The following is a 23,022-nucleotide window of genomic DNA, read 5'->3' as shown; positions in this document are numbered from 1 at the left end:
AACCTTTAAAAATTTTTGAAAGCGTTCGCTGAAACAACGGGTATGTGTGTATCTCTTGTGGTCCTCTCTTCTGCCTAATAATATATAGATGTTTATCGTTACACACCGGCTAGGACCAGCAACATGCTCTTCTCCAAGACGGTAAGCCCGAGTTGTCAGCCGAAATGCGCGTTTAGCGGTCGCTGACGTCGTTCCGTCTTGCTTCAAGTGGGATGAGTTGGTTTCGTTTCTTTCTTTCTCTCTTTCTTTCTTTCTTTCTTTCTTTCTTTCTTTCTTTTTTTAGACCAGTCGCGTGTCGTTGACTCGTTGCCAAAAGGAGCGTGCGCGGATCGCTTCCCCCGAGGGAGCGTTGAAGAGGGAAAAAAAAAAGACTGAAGTTGACTAGGCGAAAAACGGGGGGATGGACAAAATGTGAAATGAAAAACTTCTCAGCCTCTCCTCTTTCTTTTTTTCTTCTTGTCTTACTTATTTCTTCTCCTCTGAACAGATACTAAGCCAGCTTATTCTCCGCAAATCAATAAGTATAAACTGAAAGGAGACGGCTTCGCAGCTCTTTGCCTTTCGTTCTTCTTCCTCCTTATTCTTTCCTCTAGCAACATTGGCTGTTTTTTTCTCCATTTGTGTTTGCGTTGGTGCTGCAGCCGACTTTTACGCTCTCTGCCGCTCGATATTTATGCGTGCGCCACTGATTCAGCTGGTTGAAAGAAAAAGCCAAGTAAACAATTCCGAAAGGTGTCTCAGAGCAGCTCAGCCACTGACATGCCCGTGTTTGCAGACACGGATCGACTTCCTACCTTTTTTTTTGCCTTCGCCTATTAAGCACTCTATTTTCTTTTGTATAAACGCCGATGCGACATTTCGCCTGTTGCGGCATGTCGTGCCGTGTTAATTAGCGGTGGTAAGCACCGCCTCACTGGTTTAATTGATTTAGGTTTTTTTCTTTTTCTTTTCGACGAGTTTGACGAGCGCGATATACAGAGTAAATTCAATTTCCTCTCAGGTCGTAAAGTGGCGGACCAGACAGGCTGTGCACTGTTCCGTTACACTGCAGTCACCTCACGGGGGGGTCGGGTCGGGGGGGGGGGGGGGGGGTTCGCAATCGAAAAAGAAAGCTTTTTTTGCACGTGTCTATACGTGTGCGTGCACATGTGTATGCACTGCTTCTGCACAAAAAAAAGGCAACAAAAAAAAAACAAATGACACGATGACTACACAGACGCGTGACAACAGTACACGGTTGATTCAGCTTTCGCGAAGCCCTTCATTTTTAATTCACGCCGAGTGGACGCTTAAGCAGACACGACGACAACAACGTGTACACAAAGGCCATCGGTTCCAGGCCGCGTAGGGGGGCTCGTGGGCGCGCGTGCATGTTTATACGGGCGGCAGCGTCATTTGCGGTTCTCCCCAGAGCCGTGCGTATAGCAGCGCTCTGTCTCCCAGGGCGCCCATAAAGAACTGGAGCGGCGGAAAGCAACGTCGCGCCTCTCGCGCGCCGTATGCACGCGATCCACCAAAGCCGCGTCGCGAGCGTAAACGAGCGTGCGCGGTAAATGACTGCCTAGTGGGCTGTTTTGGTAGACGCCCCCCCCCCCCCCCCCCTCGCCGTCTCTCTCTTCCACTCCCTATGTGTGCTCCTTTCTGGTCATCCTGTCTGCGGCGATTTTTGGTCCCTCGAGTGATGTGGCGAAGCCTGCCCAACGTGCTCTGATCGGCTGTCGTCGTAGCATGCGCTTAATTGGCTGTCGAGTAGGAGAGGGGCCGAGGTTTGGGTTGTGATACAAACCAGCGCCCTTTTGCTTTTATTTTTTGTTTTATTTCTTTCTCCCTCGCTCTCTCTCTCTCTCCATTCGCCAGGAGACGGTAAGCCCGGTTACTTAGACGTTGCGCTGGTTCCTACGAGACCCCGGCGCTCTGTGCATTTCGCCGCTAAATTTGCAGCTTTTGTCCGCGAGCCTCAAGGACTACGACGCATTTTCACTGCTACGAGGTCGCGTGTTCGACTCCCGACCACGGCAGCCGCGTTCTCCTGGGGCCGAAGTACGAGACAACTTTCACGCACTGAAGTTTGAGTGCACGTTGAAGCACTAGAGGCTGTAAAAAAATCAATACGCAGCTTTCCATTAGGGCGACAACAACGTCGCTCGTCGACTGTGTTTACTTAGAACATTGAACCCTGTTGTGTGTGGACAGACGCGTTATGAGCGGTGCGCCCAATGCCATCGCCATGGCAACGCCGGCCACAGCCGTCAACGGAGAGCTATAGGCACGATCTCACGCGCTCTAAAATGATCGGCTCAGGCCGCAACCATTTTTTCAGGACTAGCAGCATCTTAACTTGCGTCCAAACTTCGTCCTGTTACCACGTAGTCCGTCAGTTTCCTCGGTTAAGCAGTAAACTGCTTCATTTTGCTGCTTACATTCGGAGTGACGCTAAATGATGGAAGGAAATGGGAACCGCGTGGCACACCGATAGACACTGGCACGCAGCTGAAAAAAAAGGGCGAAGCTTGCATGTCGCGTAATGCAGTAACCACAACGTGAAAAGCGTTCCCGACGAATTTTAAACACGACATTTCACGGCATCAGCGCGTCTATATCCAAGGTGTGCGCGACATTGTGATCCCGGCCTAAACGCAAATGTTTCATGCGGTCTCCGACGGAAACCAATACAGCTGAAGCACGTGTGCTTTGGGCCCCCATGACAGCTGGGTTACCGCGTGACGTAACACGGGCGCGCAGAAACCTCACGACGCCGTGCCGCAAATACGCAGCATATAACCTTCTATGTAGGTGCGAGAAGTGGCCACACTACAGCTATGAAATGTGGCCTTTGTGCGCCGGTTTGGCAGTGAGCGCTGCCTGTCCCTGCATCTTGTCTCGCTCCCTGCATGCTGTGCTTCGTTCGGCGAGGCACCAATGCGCTGTCATCCCAAGCCGTCATTCATGAAATTAGGTTAGGGGCAATTGGACGTGATGGATACGACGCAAGAGGGGTACTTTGTTGATATCGTTACTCCGTAACGTGATTGTGGGCCCCTTTCGGCAATACATGTAGAAATGAGTGAGAGCCGCTGATCTACATCCTGCCATCTATTTCGCCCGCTTAGATAGAAGAAAAACTAACAAGCAAGAATGCGGTTCGTCAGCAGATAGTTCGTTTTGATCGTAATGTACTTCCGCCTTTCTTGTTGTTCCTTCACCGGCCGTTGCACGAGCTGTTTTCGGAACCCCTCCTTGTTTCTATATACGTCTCGCGGGACAGCCTGGCAGCCGTTCTTTTTGGGATACGTATTACGCCCAGGACAAAATTTTCACAGAGGAAATCATCGTAACCATAAACGTAGTTTCATGCGGCTACACAACATGCGAGAACAGACTGCGGCCAGTTTCCAAACGTTTGGGGTGTAAATGTCTGTTGTTGAGTTGACACCTTCACCTAAGGCGTCAGTGTCGTGCGGCAAAGACTTCCAGACGCCTGAAAGTTTCACGTTGTGATAAGTGGCGAGTGTTTAAAATCGAGTTTTAATCGCTGTCTTCAACGTCCTTGTGGCCCCGGCGTTTTCAATAAACCTTCATCCTTGATTTTGCCGCACATTTAAACCAGACTAAAGACGAGGAAGCACACCTGACAAGGTTGCAATGAAGACAACAAATAATTTCTCCTATGCATTTCTTGACTTCGTTATCTGTTGGCTTCATATTGCCGTGGCTAATAAAAAAAAATAGGGTGCATGGGTTCCCCTTCTTCTCATCCACTACATAGCGAGGTTCTAGAATCTGGCAGGTTTGGTGTTTTCGGGTAGCACACGCAAGTTCATCGGCCGGCAGCTTTCTCCTAAAGTTCACGGACTACGTGACGCCCGCGGTCAAAAGGATGCGCCACGCCCACCGCCATGGCCTTGAGTGTCGCTGGCTAAACCTCTGAGGGTCGGATCTTGTACGCACACATAAATACCGAATAATGTGAAAGCGAGAACAGCTGCCGTCGTAGCTCAATTGGTAACGACATCCCACCTGCAATGGGGAGCATGTGGTGGGTTCAAATCCCACCGGCGGCAAGTTGTTCTTTATTCTTTGACATCTTGCATTTATTTGTGCCTAAGCTTTTCTGTATTTCAATTAAAACAGCAAATAACTTCCCCTATGCTTTCCTCGGCTTCGTTACCTGTCGGTTTCGTACGGTTGTGACTAAGGCCTCGCTGGGGAAGGCCCCCTGCAAGGGAAGACCCTTGCATTAAACGGCAAACCACCTTGAACGATTCTCAGCTCTGCTCCGCCTTTAAAAGAAAAAGAAAAAGACTGTCCTTTCTAAGTCGCGGTTCGTACTCGGGTCCTCGCAGGAGAACAACGACGCGGTGTGCGAGGAGCTCCGGCAGCTCGGGTACGAGGCGCACGCCTTCCAGTGCGACGTCACCTCCGAGCAGCAGGTGGAGGCCGTGGGCGACCAGATCCTCAAGACGGTCGGGCCCGTCGACGTGCTCGTCAACAACGCGGGCATCGCCATGTGCAAGGGACTGCTGACGCTCAAGCACAGCGACATCCGCAGGACGTTCGACGTCAACACGCTCTCGCAGTTCTGGGTGAGCGAGGTTTTCCTCTCTTACTTTCTTTTTTTCTCACCCGCCGAATATGGTGAATCGAACAGACAAACGCACAGGCGCTTCTTGCCTTGTCTGTATTTTTTTTTTTTTTTTTTTTTTAGACCGTCTTTTCTCCGTTTCTATACCCACCATCCGCTGTGGATTCCCATCACTTCTCGGTCTGTTTGGTTTAGACGCTTTCACGTTAGTATAAGGCGCGCTGTGGATATCCTAATCAATACCGACCACTGAGGGTCCTTTGTGACGAGAAACAAACAGAAATTGCTCAACGGACTTAGCTGTCGAAACTACCAGTGAACCCACGGCTCGAACCTGGACACGCTACGTACGAGGACGAGCATTCTGCCGCGAAGCCAGTCCTGTAGCTCGTAAAGCGCCGAGCCAAGTATACGTACCCATAACTGCGGCCATCGGCTCCGGGGCGTGGGGCGTCGCTCCATAGCAGAGACCTTGGAAGCCATTGCCCGCGACTATGAGTAGTAGCGCGCTCGCTAGATGTCACCACAATGCTACACAACAAACATAACGTTTCCAACAAAAATTACTAGAGGCAACCCTGACATCATAGCGTCTAACGGAGCTACAGGTACAGCGGTATAAGCACACGTATTATGCCAGCACAGGCATAATGGGTAGCGTTACACCGATTCGCCTAAATTTCGTCCTGATTTCAAACGGCTTCGTGAGTTTGCAAATTATTTCGAACAAAGTATTGCATCGGGCAAATCAGTTATGCCGAAACCCGCAAGCTGGAAGAAGTGTCACGAAAGGGAAAATTGGGTTTTCCTTGTAGCTTCGTGATACATTCGGGTGGATGACAATGTTTCCCTTTCATGACACTTCCTCCACCTTGCATAATCCTGCAGAACTGATTTGCCATATTTAGTGACCCTGTGCTTCGATTTGTCCATTAAGTGGACAACTCGAAAAGCGACTGCCCCGGAAAGGCGTTAATCCCGGGTTCGAATCCCGGACCGGGACGACATTTTATTCAACTGCGAAGCTTTCTTCCTGGGAAACCTTGTATTGGGTTTCCTTAGTAGCTTCGTGCTACATTGTGGCGGACAAACATTTTCCCTTTCGTAGCACATTGTATTACAAGTGCAACAATTCGCAATGATGTTGCGCGATCGCAGAGACGTTGCCTCGCTGTGTTTAGAAACCTACGATTGCTTGGAAATCTAGGAAAGTATGGCTTTTTAAACAACGATGCAAGAACGTCCGAAGCCACAAGCACAAAGATTGGACAAATCCGTGTACTACTCGTCATTACCGTGACAGCTGAAAGAGCTGAGCGCCAAATTACTTCCAGCGACTTTTTTAGGGAACTCTGTGCGGAGGCCATGACATCAGACCGCTGAATAGAAAGACGCTCGGACGCACCGCGTCGTGGCCGCGGGTCTCATTAGCGGCTTTCGAAAATCCAGGAATCGCGTTTGTTGTTGTTGTTGTTGTTGTTGTTGTTGTTGTTGTTGTTGTTGTTGTTGTTGTTGTTGTTGTTGTTGTTGTTGTTGTTGTTGTTGTTGTTGTTGTTGTTGTTGTTGTTGTTGTTGTTGTTGTTGTTGTTGTTGTTGTTGTTCATTCGTTTTGATCGAGACCGGTCAAACATTTGGCTATTCCGCTGCAGTCTTGCATTGCTTTCCTTCTTCCTTTCAGATGGTCAAGTACTTTCTGCCATCCATGAAGGACAGAGGAAGCGGCCACATCGTGTGCATCGCATCCGTGGCTGGCCTCCTGGGATCGCCCTTCATGACTGACTACTGGTGCGTCTACATCCGCGCGACGTTGCGCGTTAACGACACATCAGTTGATACAGCTACAATGCTGGCTAATAGTTAACTGATTAGACTGAGCGTTGCTCATGTAACGTCTTTCCTTTTCTCGCGTGTATGGCTTTCTAGATGAAGACCAGTGGAGAAAATAAGCAATTCTACTTTTACAACGCCAGCTTATTCCGAGCAGCAAAACAGAGTGTACGCGGTTATTTCGCCCGCATGGTGAGAATAGTTCAGCACATTCTTGAACGTACGTGTTCTGTTCCACTCGCAGTGACGAACCCGCGAATCTTTGGGCTCTCGCTTAAGTATTTGGCTCTTGCGCCTTTGTTAGACTTGAAAAGCAATTGCGGTCACTTAAAGCATCTTTACATCCCGAAGCTGCCTCGTGAAGGACGGCAGCACTGCGACGGCTTCTATGACTTCCTTTCATCGATCCATAGTAATAAGAAACCTAATTTAGACTACGTGAGCATGGCGACAGAAAACAGCATCGCTTACATATAGGGTTATAAGCAGTCAAGGAAAGAAAAGAGATACTTTAAAGCGAGGTAATTGACTTACCCCTGCGCACACGATGTGCACGCCTCATAGAATCAGTGCGCGCTGCGAAACAGCGTTGCCCGCGCCTAAATAAATCAATCAGCTACGTAACTAAACTTGCTCTGCGATCTTTAAAAGTAAGGTGAGGTATCCCGATTAGCTTACCCGGGCAAGCTTGCGTGTACTAGTGCATGGTTATCCGCAGCGAAGTTCAAAGCGTTCCGCGACGAAATCGAATCGATCAGCCTGCATGCCTTAGTCTCTTTTAAAAAAACTCGTTTGCCAAACGTAACCGCGGGCTCATAAAACCCAATTCGCTCTCCTTCGAGCGCGCTTTTATTCGTGTTCGCTCGTCCGCGTTTTCGGCGCTCGAAAAAACGGCGCGATTCGAAAGCTCCGCTCCGCTCTGTCTATGGATCCTGTCTCTCGTCAAAACTGCAGCTGACGTGGTTTGATCGGATAGCGGGTGCCCGAGCCCGGCCGCTGTAGTGTATATATGTTGGGCCAGTGGATACACTTACGCTAATTGGCTACGCGGTCGCTGAAAACTGCGGCTTTCTGACGCATTGTTGTCCCTCGGGGTGCAAGCCGACCGAGTTTGGGGCGCCCGTCGTTGCGGCTCTGGGATTGACGGCCGGGGTTGGTGGCATCGCTCCCTCGCGGACTGCAAATTGCGGCGCGTAAATGCACGCATCTTCATAACAGGAACGGCTCGCTCGCGCAGACGCTTCTCTCAGTCGCTGGTGTTTCGTAACGCCGATCGTCACCACAGGCGTCGCTCAGTTTTCTTGCTTTTCTTTTCTCCTACAAACTTATAACCACGACCGCGTTGCGGAAAACACGGTGCACCCCCCCCCCCCCCCCCCCCCCCGCCTCGGTCAGTCCGTCCACAGCGCGATAGCGTTAAACCTCTTATATATACGACCAAGTTGGGAAGTGACAAGTCTCGGGCGTAGTACCTAATAATTCTTTTTTATTATTATTGTTATTATTATTGTTATTATTATTATAATGCGAAAGCATTATACGCCCCGTCAAGCGGAAAAGAATCCGGCGTCCGGTGTTATCGTCCGATGGTGGCAAAACCCACGTGACCAAGTGATGACGTCGCGTTCCCGGTGGTAGTGCGGCTAGCACAGCGAAATGCTACGACGAACAGCCATGGCGTCGGACGGACGCCGTGGCCCACAGCCATAAGAATGACCTGGCCCACTCCCAAAATTGGATTAAGGTGGATTATGGTTGGTACGAATTAGAGCAAGGTGGATTAACGTTGAGTTTTAATATAAGGTGCTAATTAGACAAATCATCATGCTTTCGCCTTCAAATCACGTAAGGATACTTAACTGTCAACATTTTTCTGCGTAGCGTTGTCCATAGATGGACGTAAACCCGCCTGTCGAGGGAAATAAATGAATGTTGCGGTAACTAAGGCTTCCATTCGCCGAAATTATGGGGGAAGAAGAGCAAAGTAAACAAATGAAGTTTCAGAGGCCGTAAGGACACGTTAGCAAAACAGGTGAGAGAAACATGTCATACATGTTTGTAGAAGTGGCGGAGGGAACACGGGTTGATGCTTTATAACACTTGTTTTAGCGTAGACTGAGCGTGCGCAAATTTCAAAAATAAAATAACGGTGCTGATGTATATGTCCGATAAAACAGTAGAAACAGGCGAAATAAGAAAGCTAGGTTATGGCTAATGTCTAAGAAGGCCTTGGGCCGTTTCACCTGAAAAAACTAGTGGTCTATATATAGGAATTGGTAGCCGGAACGCATGAAAAGGTGTACACTCACAGCAGGCAAGACAGGAGAGATCGGATGCGTCCCTGTCGTTCAGCCCTGTATACGCAGTGCTAGCCGGCCTCGTACGAAGCGGTGCCGATGCGCCTGAATGACGCTTCTGCATCGTTACGTTTGCCCTACAGAGTCTTCATCCTGGCGACCTAATCAAACGTAAAGAGCGAGGGCTTGAGTCGGTCTACGCGAACAGTCTCACGACCGTGGTGACGCTAATCAGAAGACGGAGAGACAGGCTCTACAACAACGTTCGTGGGGAAGAGGCTTGCGCAACCGCGCAGGAAAGGGCCATGTTACCTGGGGCGCAGCTTGGAGGAAAGGCCGGGAGCTACTGGCGAAACCCGTAGCGAAACCTAAGAGTGAGAAGGGAAGATTCTGAGGTTCACCAACGACGATGCTTCTGGCGAGAATGATCCACCGTCGCAAGGCAGCGGGCCAGCCTGTCGGCGTTCTTCAGCATGCATGCTGCGCAGCTTGAGTCACGTGCACATATTTAGAAGGGTCGGATTGGTAGGGGAAAAATTGTATCGACGGTGCAGGAAGGTTACAGTAGGAGAAACGGTGAAAAACCAGTGGTGGCTCGAGTTGGCAGTATTGCAGACCCTTTGATCCACGCTACGGCGCAGCAGTCTGTTCATGACCGCTGAAAGCTTCCGGTCATGAACTTTTGGCAGCCAAGTTCTGTATATTTATAGGCTGTTGTAACTTCTCATTTTTACCCGCTAAATTCGGCGGGCTGTTAAAGGGGGCTTAACTGGAAGTATTTTGGGACCATTGTGTGTAAACATAAAGACGAATGCGACAAACGAAGCACAGCGTCCCAGTGTAAATTGTCGGACGTGACACATATACACAGACAGCATGTATAGATTTTCTGCACTGTGTATTTTACTATTGTATCTTTGACAATGCTGCACCAACTGACCTGCACCTCTGTACTTCTCATACAAACGAGTATGCGAATACAGTGACCAGTATTCCGGCAGTAAAGCGCACTTTATCCGATCTTGTTACCTTAGGCCAAGTCATATTATGCGATGTCTTTCCTTAACTTACCTCGTTTCGGCGATCTTTAGGCCGCGTCATGGTTCGTGCAGGAAATCTTGTACACAGTTTCTTGGTAATCTACAATTGCTGGCGTGTCCCATCTGGCACGACTCCCAGCAGGTCCCTGACGAAAAAGAAAAAGAACGCGAGTTGGCCACATTGCTCGGAACAGATAAACTGGTGGTCTATCAGAGTATAACATAACGGAATCCGCAGAGATAACAAACGCCATAGCTGGCGAAAGAGAATTAGCCGGTGATGTGATTAGGCAACATGTCGAGGTGACGCAAAGCCAGTGTAATTGTAAAGCTTTGTTAGAGGACGTTTGGTTTCCACTGAGCCTAATTAGACTACAATGATATACTGACTCTAATTACGACGGTGATAGAAAGCCGCACATGCGAAGGGAGAGAAGCATATCGGTGCGACGGATCGCGGTGCGCTGCGGCTCGTTCATTCCAAGCGTAAAATTTGACTGTATAGTTACCCGCGTAAATATTTCGGCTCTGTTTTTGTTATGTTTTTTTTTTTCTGAGCATCTGTGTCTATCGCTTTCTTTCAGTTCAAGCTAAACAGAGCGATAAGATGAAGACACAAACACGTAGACGTCTATAGGCTCTCTGTGTTACACGTTTACCTGTCCCCGTGTTTTCGCACGGCTTGCACAATGTCTCACCAACTTGGCCAAACGGAAAAATATAGGTCCTCAACCAGCTTTCTTTTAGTCTGTTGAATACCGCGATCAAATGTGAAAAAAAAAACGAGCTAAAAGAAAAGAAGAAGAAGCCGTTGTCACTAGAGAACTCTGAAAGATTCAGCCTTTCTTCAACTTAGACGGGCCACGAACGCGAAGCGCTGCAAGAATTGTTCTTTTTTTCACAGCACTCCTAATTAGGATGCACACGCGGAGCTGAAAAGAACGCGTGGTTGTTGTCATGCTGTTCGGCCGTCTCAGCTGCGCACGCATGCAAGGATACTTTCGCACTGCTCAGCGTGTCGGTCAGCTCAGCGCTCAGTGTCATCGATTACCCTGGCACACCCCTAACCAACAATTGCTGGGCTGCACGTTCTTGCCATGCATCCTGGCGTTAGGTGGTGCTGAAGTCCACGCCCCAGAGACGGCTCGCTTTGGATATCAGAAACACATCTCGAAGGCTATTATATACTGTTGCCGACTAAGCGCGTCGCAAGCTATTTGAGAGCCGGAAACACGTCATAAACTCCACGTTTCGGACACCACCCGATTATTGTTCTCTCGCTGTAAGCAAATCACGCCCGACTGCACAGGCAGGCGAATAACAGAATAAACAGGATGTGGTGTACGCTGACTTCCTTAAGAAAGGGGCGGCTTGTTTTGTTATCGTTCTTTTAGCTGGGTTTAGGGGATTTTACGATGCGCCAACTTTCTCTATTAGCGTTATTTTCGTCTTTGTCGTTCGTTTCTTACGACACATAGACATTGCTCTTCAGTGACTCGAGCTATATCGCTTTATTCTAGCCCTCTATTATTGCACGAGATTACTTGGAAGAAGAAAGAATAAAAAGCACTCCGCAAATTTGTGCGTTTGCTTTAATGACTCTCGACATGCGAAACCGTAGTTTACGATTGACTCAAGGTCGGGCGTAAAGGACTTATACACGTTGAAAAGATAAATAGACGTTCCGAAGATGGAGGGGAAAAAAAGAAAGCAAACTGAAGTGATCTTTACCCCTTTTCGGAAAAACGGTGTGAAATATCGCTGCTGTCTGCCGGAATCCCACGGAACGGACGCCGTTCCTTTGTTCGCGTGGTTTCGCGAGCTTATTACGCCGCTAGTATTTCTTCCGGCGCGAAGAATGCGCGAAAAGTTGGGCAGTGTCCGGCTCACGGGCCGCAAAGGCCGCGGGCGGCATAAAAAGCTATCACTCTTCGCGGAGCCGCAATCCCGTCGCTCGGTGGTTTTATGGGATCACGAATGCGGCTCCACCTGCGGTCGTGATTTGTTGCCCACGAGCTCGGCTTTCCACGTTTTGAAGGGGACGGTTTCTTGAAGCTGCCTGCGCTTTCGAAAGGCTATAGTGTTGCTATAGTACGCGGAGGGACTTGGTTTGCGTTCCTCCTGTCCATTGTGTCCATTCCTCTCAGCTCTCCTCCCCCCCCCCCTTTCTTTTTCTGAAGGGGGCGTGACGAGGCTAACGCGAAAGGCGGGAAACGAGAAGGGAGAGAGTGCCTGCAGTGGGCCAGCATACGAGATAGGAATGTGCAAGCAAGCGCGTGATACATCTACACACTGTGGTGTTATTGAATCACCGTGTTCGCGGAATTGTTTCACTAAAGTGTGTTTCTCATTGCGCCGCTTAACACCGCGCACTGTTTGTGAAGTCGTTTTGCTGTATGTATGTTTATTAACTTATCCGCCTCCCTCACGCTCCCACCTCCTTTCTTTAGGAATACCGTGCGAAAAACGAAAACAAAATATAAGTAGATAAGTGAATTTTCTCCGTCTCTGTATCGATGCAGCTAGTGTAAAGAATGTTGTCAGGCTCAATTTCTCCTGCGAAACGGCTTGCGTGTGCCCTACGGTTGAACTTGATGGTTAAAAAAGAAGTATTCTCGGGGCATGCACTTCTGCATTGCACATTCGCTTTTACCTCCGTTCCCTGGACGTTGGGGATGGCAGGCACTGTACTATTTGTAGTTACCAGCTCATAAGAACCCTTCTCGACTGTTACTATATCTTGCGCAGTGCTTCCAAATTTGCGGCCCTGGGCTTCATGTATGCTCTGGAGGAGGAACTCTTCCATACAGGCTTCGAGTTCATCAAGCTCACCACCGTGTGCCCCGTCTTCATCAACACCGGCCTCTTCCCCAACGTAGGCGCCAGGTATGTGTGCGATATACACGCGGGTAAATGTGCACGTTGTGATGATAAGCACTGTAGAATAGCGTAAGGACCTTACGTGCAGCCGGCTTCAAAAGCTTACGGACCGCGGGATCTGAGAAAAGAAAGATGAAAATTTCCGCAGCTTTCACAACGCAGCCTGATAATTCGAATTACCGGCATGTACGATATTGTGCTACATGCGAACAACATAGCGTTTTCATGGTCTGCGTTGTCAATCCGTCCGTCTGCGTGCTCCGCACGTCTTCGAGTGTTTGCTGCTTACGTACGCTACGTTAACGTACCTTAGTTGTCTAGATAAACGTCCGTGGCGTTTACATACTCTATATCAAATAGTGTTGGTCAACATGCCGGCTCCCTTCTTCGGTGCCGATGGTCGTGATGACTGCGTGCTCCCTACCGCCGATCACTGTCTGATTCGCACGTTGTGAGCGGCTAGCCTGCCCAAGGATTGACGTCGTTCGGCGATCCCAGCGTCCGTAGCCCTGCCGAGACACGTTGGGTTTTTAATGGATTTTCGTGGCCCGTACATGTTTGGCCCTATCGGGGCAGTGCCCACACTTAGTGGCGAAAGCTATTAAATTTCAAAAAGATTGAAGCACCGCGTGTATTACTTATCCATAACGCCGCACCGATTACATGTACCACTTCTCCATAACATAGCACCGGTTGCATATCGCAGTTGTATAAAGTGAGTTTATTAGAGCACCTGACGCGGTGGATAAGTGACTATGCCGTTCTGATACTAAGCACGACGTCGCGTCTCGAAAATTGCTGCCGCTGGCGGCGGCCGCCTCTTTAACACTGTATACATACCGAATAAGTAAGTACAGCCTGGTTTTCTGGTTTGAGTGCGAGCTGTCACGCATGCGCAACAATGTTTTCCATCCCTTTCATGTGGTGCCATCTATAGCAGCAAAAGCTGGAGACTGGCAACCAATGTTTGAGGTTGCGATCGACAAGTTGCTCGCACGTGCAACGCCCGCTATGCGCTGTAGGTGTCAGTACAGAAACGCCATTGTCCTTCTGCTAACTTTTTTTTACCCCCTTCAATAGCGTTTATTTTTATGTGCAGTTGAATATCACGTATAATTATCCAAAGGCGCCGAAATCCGGTGGTGCGGTGTGCAAAAATACTAGTCTGTCAAGCAGTGGGTGCACGTTAAAGTCCAGATGGTCAACATTAATTAATTCAGAGCCCTCCATTGTGGTATTTCTCATAGCCACTGTGACGCTTCGGGAAGTCGCACACAATCAATCAATTCAACTGACCAAGCAAGTCTATTAGACCGTTGAAATGTATATGTGCGTCCATTGTTATAGACAACCTGCAGGCATATGACTCATATCTTGCGGGTGCTTCAGTCGCCCGTGCCTGCGGCAGTGCTATCGACGTAGTATGCATGTATACACGAGCATAAATTGAAACGCGAACAAACGAACAAAAGAACGATCAGTTCATTTGTTACGCGTAATCACAAAGTACTACGTGTAATCGTCCTTCAGCCGCTTCCGAACGACGTAATAGTCAGAGATCAGTTTGTTTGTTTGTATGTATGTATGTATGTATGTATGTATGTGTGTATGTATGTATGTATGTATGTATGTATGTATGTATGTATGTGTGTGTGTATGTATGTATGTATGTATGTATGTATGTATGTATGTATGTATGTATGTATGTATGTATGTATGTATGTACGTACGTTCTGCGGCTGTTGCTTTGCTTTTGCTGCAAGCGTAGAGTGGGCCCCTATTGTGATTCCTGCTCGCAGATTCCCGCTGCTGACGCCCATCATGGACACCCGAGACGTTGCCTACCGGGTGGTGGACGCCATCCAGCGCGACGAGTCCTTAATCGTGGTGCCCCGCATAGTAGAGATCATGTACAAGTGTCTCAAGTAAGAAACACCTATATATCCGTTTTGACTCTCCCCACCGCGCAACCCCTGAGCGTTGACTCACCGGTGACGAATGTATAGTACCATATCCAAGCCGTATCAGTCAGTCCAGCGAAAAAAGAATAATCTAAAGCCACATAAAACAGACATATTTTTTCCCCGTGAGCAGGAAATATTTGCAACGGCAGCGTAATCAAACGTGAGAATGCATGTCTGTTTTGCTTCTGCGAATTGTTCCTGGTTTTAAAAACGTAAAGAAATAGGGGGAGGGAGTGTGGTAGACTCAAAGCATTTACGGTCGTGCTAAGGAGCACACCAGTAACACGTGATGCTCTGTACTCTAGTCAGTCATAACCATATAAAAGCCAACAGACAGTTAAAACAAAGAAGCCTTTTCTTGGCTTCACATGGCCATGATAAGCCAAAATCGGGGCCCTCGGTTCGCATTCTTCTTCTCGTTCTATACTCTCGTGTTTCAAATATGTCGCATTATTTTGCCGCAACGTTTCCAAAACAAAGTGTAGCGACAAGAAACACGACAGTCTCGCCCCAAGTGGCGAGCAGTGACAGTAACGGCTGCGGTGGCAGCGCTTTTCGCTGTGTCAGTTGCAGCGAGCGGTCCGCGCGCCGCTATCCGCCCGAAGTCCGGACATTGTACGAAACCGACGAAAGGAGTTGTTTGTGCCCGTCCGCCACTCTGCGCTAAGTCACCTCACTTAGATTGCGAGACCAACTGTTACAACAGACGGTCCTTTTAAAGTATCTTTGATAGATAGCACTGTTTCTTCAGGAAAACGTGTCTCGTTACGTGTCTAGCGGTTGATCTGATCGCTCCTTCGTCTCCCGCTGCGCGCAGACCTCTGCCGGAAGACGCACAGAAGCTGATCCAGCGGTTCCTCGCGTGCTCCATCCAGAAGCCGAGTGCGTGATGGCGGCGCCCACCTAAGCTTCCCACTAGGCACAGCCGGCATCATCAGACATGCACATCTATCCATTCGCTCGTCTCCGGTGGTCCTCCGCCGCAGACGAACCAAGACCGACGACTAGCGATGTTCGCTGAACTGACGAATGAGAAGGCGTCGGCAAAGATGCCGATGTGTGTGCTAGAAAGGACTTGGGGGGGAGGGGGAAGGGGGGGACTCGCGCCCTCTGGTTTTGTTTTCTGCATCGCGTGATGCCGATATATATAGAGGAGGTACTATTCGGCCATCTTCTCTATGTGTGCGTACGACTGTGGCTTGGCCATGCCTGCTGCGAAATCTCTTCAGCGCTGGGCGCACTGATCCAGGACACGTCAAAAATGTGTGTGTGCTTGTTGTCGCGTGGTGCACGGATGAAAAAAAAAAATGGCGTGAAAAAAAGAAGTGTATGGATGTACTCGTCGTGTTTGTATAGAAGAATGGAAATGCACCTTTAAGGTTAAGACGAAAACGGAGTTCATCTATGTGTAAGGCGGTAAAACGAGGGAAGCATTGTGATTTCTCGCTCGCGAATTGCGAGCCGGTTTGCGTTTAAAGCTTGTGTAACAGGGTAAGTAGATTGAAGAAAGCATGCGACACAGACCAAGGCCCGTCGAATCTTTTCGTTGTAGAGTTAGCGACGAGCTTGCCGTGCTTAAAACCTCTAGAAGAGCGTACTTGACATTTCGAAAATATTCTTTGTTATTGATCTAGTTTGCACGTATTGATTATAAGATAACTTTCAGTTTTTTAGTACTTTTCAAGCCAAAGCGACCAATAAACGACTACTGCATCACTGTACCTCACCACATATAGCTGTCTCTCAAGCATCACGGTCATCATCTGCCATATAACGGTTTCCAGTAACTACGGAGGAGAGAATTGGGGTGCGCAGTCATCTTGCGCTCACGTTCACTAGTTTCTGCAAGTTGTGCAATCTCTGACCTCGAGAGAATCCTACGTTTTCTCCAGCACAGCTAGGACCTCGAGTAGCCTTCGGCATTCGCCACACAAAACCCCAACGACGCATCGCGAGTGCTATACCGGACAGGGACGGCAGAAGCTTTCTTCCATTGGCATAGCTATTAAAAAATCTAGAGAAAGATAACTATAACCAGTTTGATACTATGAATTCTGCTTTTATAAGATAACATGACGGGGGGCACTCAACTCAGCCGCTCTCGCGTTGTTCCACTTCCTTCGGCGGCTTATAGTTGCAGAATCAGTTTGAGATATCTTCACCAACGACGACAAAGAAGTGTTGCGCCAACTGCGATGGCAACGCCCAAGTCAAGCGGGCGCAGAGAAGAGTCCAAGTAGAAAGGAAAGAAAGGTTGGGAGAGGGGAAGGGAGGCGCTGAAGGAGAGCGTAGTAAATGCTAAACACACGGCTAATACTTTTCGGAAAACGGCAACTTCACAATCTTTTATTTGATAATATACAGCGCGGCTTTGTATGCAAATGAAGACACGTTTATTCGAAAATTAACTCTGTCTCAACGTGTGAGGCGGTATGGAGTGGTTAGGGTCTCGTTCCCGTGTTTTTAAACTTTTTTCTTGTCGCTTTGGGTGCAATTGTTAAGCAAATTGCTATCCAATTACTATGCAAGGTGCAGCAGCTCGCTGTAGAGTCGCAAAAGCGTCTCGCCTTGTCTGTCTGATGGGAGGTGGCAAAATGCTCTAATCTGTTTACGCATTTTTTTGCCTCGCGTTGCGGCAATACTTTTAGGATCAATGGTGATTGACTTTGCAGCGTAAGATGTATGAAGAAATGTGCCTGCGGTACAGTGCAAAGCATTATGGCGGGAATTTTTTTTAAGGAAATATTAGACATATGTGCTTCTTATTGACGTTTCGATGTTGTGATGGGTCATCTGCGTTTAATGCAGGTTCTGCGACGAACGCCTACTTCCACTAGCGTATTAAGACCTCGTCACGGATAACTATATCCCGCTTTTTTCTTTCCTTGAGTAGTTACAAAGAGCGTAGCTTCTCTGTTTGCCATATCAAGTGAAAGCTGCTTAAAACCACAATTTAGAGCAATACCAAGGACATTTCTGAGCAATCGTGAGCTAACTCGTACAGAACGTGCTTGACGTAGTCACGACCTAACGAGTATAAATGACAGGGTCCGGCTGCATTCTGGGATTACGGCACAAGTTCCCGTGAAATTACGTATTTGATTTTTTTAAAATCTTCTTTGACCATCAAACCCTAGTAACAATCATGTTATGTTTCCGGGTAACTTAAAAGCATTTCGTGTAAGAATAACTGCTTGCTGTCAGCATCGAAACTCAATAGCAGTTTCCCCTTCATACGTGACTGATACCTCCTCGCTCAGACAGCAACTTCACGTGCGCGTCGTAAACGGTGTTTACACGCAAATCCAGTAACCTTGTTCAGACAGGACTAAAAAAAGAAAAAAAAGCTTACGCCGCCGATGTGACAGCCCAAACAAACTTGTTTCGTGCGGCTGAACATACCCAGTTTGTACATTCCCAGGGTACATTTCGTGACTCGTCATAACAGGTTATCGTGTCCATAATAGAAGCTGCTACATATGGATGGATGGATGGAATAACTTTAATGAAATGTCCTGCGAGCTACGGGGCGCAATGTCCCATAGAGCGGGCTACTCCCACGTTGGGACCGGGAGTTGTAACTCCCTGGCCGCATCGTGGGCTCGCTGGACGGCCCAGAGCTGCTCCGCCAGGTCCGTGCTGCGTAACGGGCTCGTCCCATATGCGAAAAATGTGCGGGCACGTGTAGAAACGAGCGAGAAAAAAAAAAAACTCAGAACTGTCAAAATCGGTGCTGCCCGTGCTCTGCGTTCTCATTGCAACATGCAGTCAAACGGTTTTAGGGTAAATTTTTCCGAATTCTTTATACTCCACGAAGTATAATATAAATAAATGGTCACATAGGCACCGTAAATTTCAGTGTCTAAGTTTGAGCGTACTCAAATATCTTCGTTCACATTATATTATGTTAGATTTTGCTCTCAGCATTTCGCGTACGGAATGTTACTATACTTGAATTACTTGAATCGCAATGCGCTCTTACAAATCAACATGTGAGCTATTTGGCTATGCCTCAGAAGAGTTCTTTATCGTGTTTGTTTTGTTTTGTTTCGTACGGGGCAAACGCCAGCGTCACCCACGTTAAAAGCTTAACCGTTCTGCAGGACCTTACACATTGTATTAAGCAAGCATTGAGCCGTAGACTTCAGTGTTTTCACTTGTATATTTTGACGCCCTTGTGCGGAATTAATTGTTAAAAAGAGGAGCCGCTTGTGTACGCTCCGCGCGGTGCAGTCGTGGCTATCAAAGTATGCACAAAACGTAGCCTGGTCTGTCGACGACGTGTCTAGCTTGATTTGGTGCTAAAGCTTCGTTTTAAGCTTAACTCGAACAAGCCTTTCTTTTTGGGTGCTAAGTGAAGCGAAGAAAGGTCCTGGCTGGCCTTGGAGGACGCAGTTGACCATGCAAGCCGATGTGCGCTTGCAAGAAGTTCGCGAATTCGTTGTAGCATAGCTTTTCGCGCCGGTACGAAATGGCGCGACAAAGAGGGCTCCCTTTCGGTGACGACTTCACTGTAAGATAATTTACACCCTTAATAGAAAAGGAGTGTGTAAATCGGTCTATAACTCGCACCCTTATACCCACAAAGGGTTTAATGGCGCGGGTTAGAGACCGATCAACACCCTTATTCACTTTTAAGGGTGCAATTTTGCTTTGTTTCGCGATTTAGATTGTCCTCTCTTGTAAGCAAGCGGAGAGGTCGTAGTGACCATTCTACAGCGAAGCGGTTAAAGGGAGTTCCACAAGGATTATCACGCAGACGCGGTGAGCGCTGGCGTGCGACGTGGTCGGCGTCAAATGTCAGCCTGTGAACAGCCTGCGTCGGAGACCGCGAAGCGACCGTGTGGCCAGGGGCGCTGCTCTGGACATCGGCGAATTCCGCCATATCGTCAGCTCTGATTGGCCCAAAGAACTGCTACGGGCTCTCTTATTGGCTCAAAATGCCGCCACGTTAAATAATCTTGAAATATGGCCGACGCAGTCGAACGCCTTCTGCAACGAAGTGCTTGGGTGCTCCGATGTCATTCGTTCGTTCGTTATACAAGACACTTGTTTGTAAAGGGGTCGCGCAGCTCACGATAGAAGCGGGACGAAATTATTCTTTCGTTATACAGGTCATTTCGTTAAAGAGGCGCTGGACTGTAAATCACCGATGTCCTAAACGGCACCCCGAGGTCTCAAATGAGAGCGCTCAGCCATACGCTGGCCTCTGGAATGTATGATCACTGTATGAGTCAGCAACGCAGCCCTAACAAGTCATCGGAAAGCGCAGTCCGATGCCGGCGCTACATACAGCAAATTGCGTCGCATATAGCAGAGTACAGAAAGGCCAAGCTCGGAATTAGTGAAGTGCTTGAAAAGGGCTATCTTATGTTGAAGAATATGCAATAGTAAAGCGTTGGCAAAGGCCAGGTAGATTACGAGCAGTGGCAAACCAGACCCCCCCAAAATCCCGTGGGGCGTCAGAACTTCCTTTCACAGCTTCGCTTTATTTCATGTATGAGTTTCTCGGAGTGGCATACATTTCCGAAATCACTTTTGCTGTTGTAGCCAACACATTTATTTCTGCACAGTGCTACGTTGCTGTTTAGCGTGCATCTATACTATTTGATGATGACGAATTTTCTATGCATTCTTTCTTTTTATGTTCTCCCAAGCGCTGTTACCTTACGCACACAACGAAGTATCTTGTTACGGAGGTGGACAGCACTTTCAGATTGAGTTGTTGAAGTTGTATCGAATAAAAAGAACAACAAATGAAGCGCCTCTTGGTTCGCAAAGTATACTCTCAGGCAGACCGCCTCGCAATATCCGGCTGCCTGCTCTTCGATGAGCCTTGACTACAGACTTCACAGGAGCCGGAAAAGGTTCGTAAAATTACTATCGCTGGCGTTATCGGTAGTGTTTCCACATGTACAAATTTTGCGCTATCTCAGCCTCATCTTAGGCTCGCCTGGCAGCAATATGGTGTGTTTCAGAGAATTCAGCAGATTTCAGCGAAATTTTCCGCGGACTTTCTTTTTAACAGATTTTCGGAGGATTCACAGTATATATACCCAACATATTCTGGCAGACGTAGTGTTCTGCTCTGCTAAAGCTAACATTTCATGAAAAGAATGTGAACATCAACCTGCAGAACCTTCCTTTGATGACACCATAGACGTTACGATTAAATTTATTTAAAAAAGCTAATTTCGGCACACTGCAACATTCCGTTGGCGGAAGCGAAAGCGAGACCACAAGGAAGTGCATGTCTTAGATTTTATTTACTAGTATTTATGTCATCGCAATAAATTTTAATTAAAGCTTGCGCTACTTGAAATACGCCTGCTTGCTCAGACGATCTTATTTGTCGTTGGAATTTTTTATAGCGCATTTCGAACAATGTCTCACTGGATATCCACAATTAAGAAAAACCTGAAATTGTCAGAATTTGTCATGAATTTGAGCGATAAAACAGAACTTGCTTGCTTTCAATCAGCTAAGCGAAGTTTTCAATGGACCTTTTCAGAAACATGCAGCGCCGCGCTTTCGCCTGGTGGCGTCTTTTGGCGAGAGTGTGCGCCGGGCAGCTGCCTCCAATGAGAATGTGAAAGGCCTCGTGCGAAATGTTAGTTTTTTCTTTTTTCTTTGTCTGGCTTATCTCACGGTGGTCGGTTGCGAGCTGCTTGTGTGCATACTGCGGGACCTTCGGCAAGCATTCTACGATTTTTTCACTGTCTTAAGCATGCCGTAGAAAAATACGAAAGGTGGCGGGTGGTGGGGCTGTGTACCCGATAGGTAACAACAGAAAGAGCGTAACAAAGGAGACGTCGCTGCAAGGGGCTTCTATTGCTTCGCTGCATCACCGTTGTACAATGTGGTGAAGCGTGCACGGTTTATTGTTGAAAAAAGTTAGAAGCGCGCACAGTCCATATACTGTACGCGAACACCCTCTGGCAGCCCTAATTGGCGGACCGAACCTGAGATCCTGCACCATCGGCTTTATCATAATCTCAGGTCCTGAGGCCTCGGTTGGCTGGTATTATTTTTATCTTCGCGTGCTGAGCGATCTCACAACAATACATATCTGTATTGCGGCGAAGCTTAGCCCAGCCATTATGGAACGCATACAGTCGTACAAAAACGGATTTTGCGCTTACCGCAGCATTGTTCTCGCAAAGAAAGATCACATTTTATTGCCTGGATCGTTCATTGTAACACATGGCGTTGTTACTTGCCATGTCTGTAAAAAAAAAAGGGAACTGCGAATTCGTTTTCTTCACCTCTCAGATGCAACCTCGAGCAATTATATTTGAAGCGAATCCTCGAAGGCCATGCTCTGCCTTATAGCTGGTGTCGAAAAACCGGCGTATATGACGTGTTTCTTTCTCCCGCAATCTCGTGTGGCGCATTCAACCAGCAAAACCATAGACCCGCATGTTAAATCCAGAGGGCGCCACCCAATAAGATTTGGATTTGGACACTACCTATTGCAGACTGCGGAAGTGTTATAGCCAGCGTGTTTTAGGCATTATAAGTGTGAAGTTTTCTGCAACTACTTGCCAGGTTTGTCAAGAAAAAAGCAGTTAATTTGTCGTCGTCTGCGCTGAGCATTCTCTACTAATACGTAAGCATTCTTTGACTCGGCTGTTACTTCACTTTTGCTTACTTCCTTTTCTAGCTTATGCCTGTCTACCCAAAGCTTGTCCGATGCCAAAGAAATGAAATCCGTGTGCTGAACACTGTGGAGATGAGTTGCCACGAAGCTGCGTGGCTCCTTCACAACAATCATATCAACTTGTGTAATATGGGATCCCTATCAAAATTACCTGACTGATAGATTAGAAAAACTACAGAACCAAGCAGTAAGGTTTGTTTGCAATAATTACAGCCCGTACTCTAGCGTTTCCGAAATGAAGGCCACTTTAGGATGGGATCTACTACATATGCGTAAGCAGAAGTTAAGGCTCAAACTATTTCACCGAATATATAACAGTCAGACAGGTATTAATCGCTATAACCATTTCCTGGAACCAGATTACATATCGACTCGCTGGGATAAGAACAAAAAGATCTCAGCCTATAACTGCAGAACAAACACATTCTACTACTCTTTTTCCCCAAATCAATTAGACAATGGAACAGTTTATCAAATGATATAGTAAATGTGTCAAATAACGAACTATTCTACTCTATGCTGTGACGGCGCTCTTGTCAAACAAATGTATGTGTTATATATGTTGAAACCTGTTTGTCTCACATTACTTGTTTGCCTTTCTCTAAAGGCTATTGCAGTGCTTCTGTTTGTGAGTATATCTGTCCAAAAGCTTTTCTGTATTACTGATTATATTTTGTTCTCCCCTACGTAATGCCTTTATGGCGATGTAGGTACTCTATAAATAAATAAGAAACTGAGTCGGAACGCCGTGACAACCGGTTTCATGACAGCT

General features: G+C 47.7%; 1 protein-coding gene and 1 long non-coding RNA gene across 3 annotated transcripts in view; one reads left to right on the top strand and one right to left on the bottom strand.

Moving 5' to 3' along the window:
• LOC126521900 (17-beta-hydroxysteroid dehydrogenase 13-like) overlaps positions 1-20,351 on the top strand; it is a 120,498-nt gene extending 100,147 nt beyond the window's left edge. Inside the window, exons 2-6 of the mRNA XM_050170625.3 lie at positions 4,344-4,583; positions 6,261-6,367; positions 12,495-12,632; positions 14,426-14,551; positions 15,408-20,351. Coding sequence (XP_050026582.1) covers positions 4,344-4,583; positions 6,261-6,367; positions 12,495-12,632; positions 14,426-14,551; positions 15,408-15,480 — 684 coding nt within the window. The 3' untranslated portion in view covers positions 15,481-20,351. The remainder of the gene's footprint in view (positions 1-4,343; positions 4,584-6,260; positions 6,368-12,494; positions 12,633-14,425; positions 14,552-15,407) is intronic.
• The window catches only part of LOC129382317 (uncharacterized), a 228,867-nt gene that overhangs the window by 118,894 nt on the left and 86,951 nt on the right, over positions 1-23,022 (bottom strand). For both annotated transcript variants that reach the window (XR_011895144.1, XR_011895145.1), the window contains exon 3: positions 9,778-9,892. This is a non-coding gene — a long non-coding RNA (uncharacterized lncRNA). The remainder of the gene's footprint in view (positions 1-9,777; positions 9,893-23,022) is intronic.

Source organism: Dermacentor andersoni, chromosome 6 (assembly GCF_023375885.2).
Source record: "Dermacentor andersoni chromosome 6, qqDerAnde1_hic_scaffold, whole genome shotgun sequence".
Taxonomy (NCBI): domain Eukaryota; kingdom Metazoa; phylum Arthropoda; class Arachnida; order Ixodida; family Ixodidae; genus Dermacentor; species Dermacentor andersoni.
The sequence above is the reverse complement of the archived record's forward strand: the minus strand, read 5'-3'. Positions and strand labels throughout refer to the sequence as shown.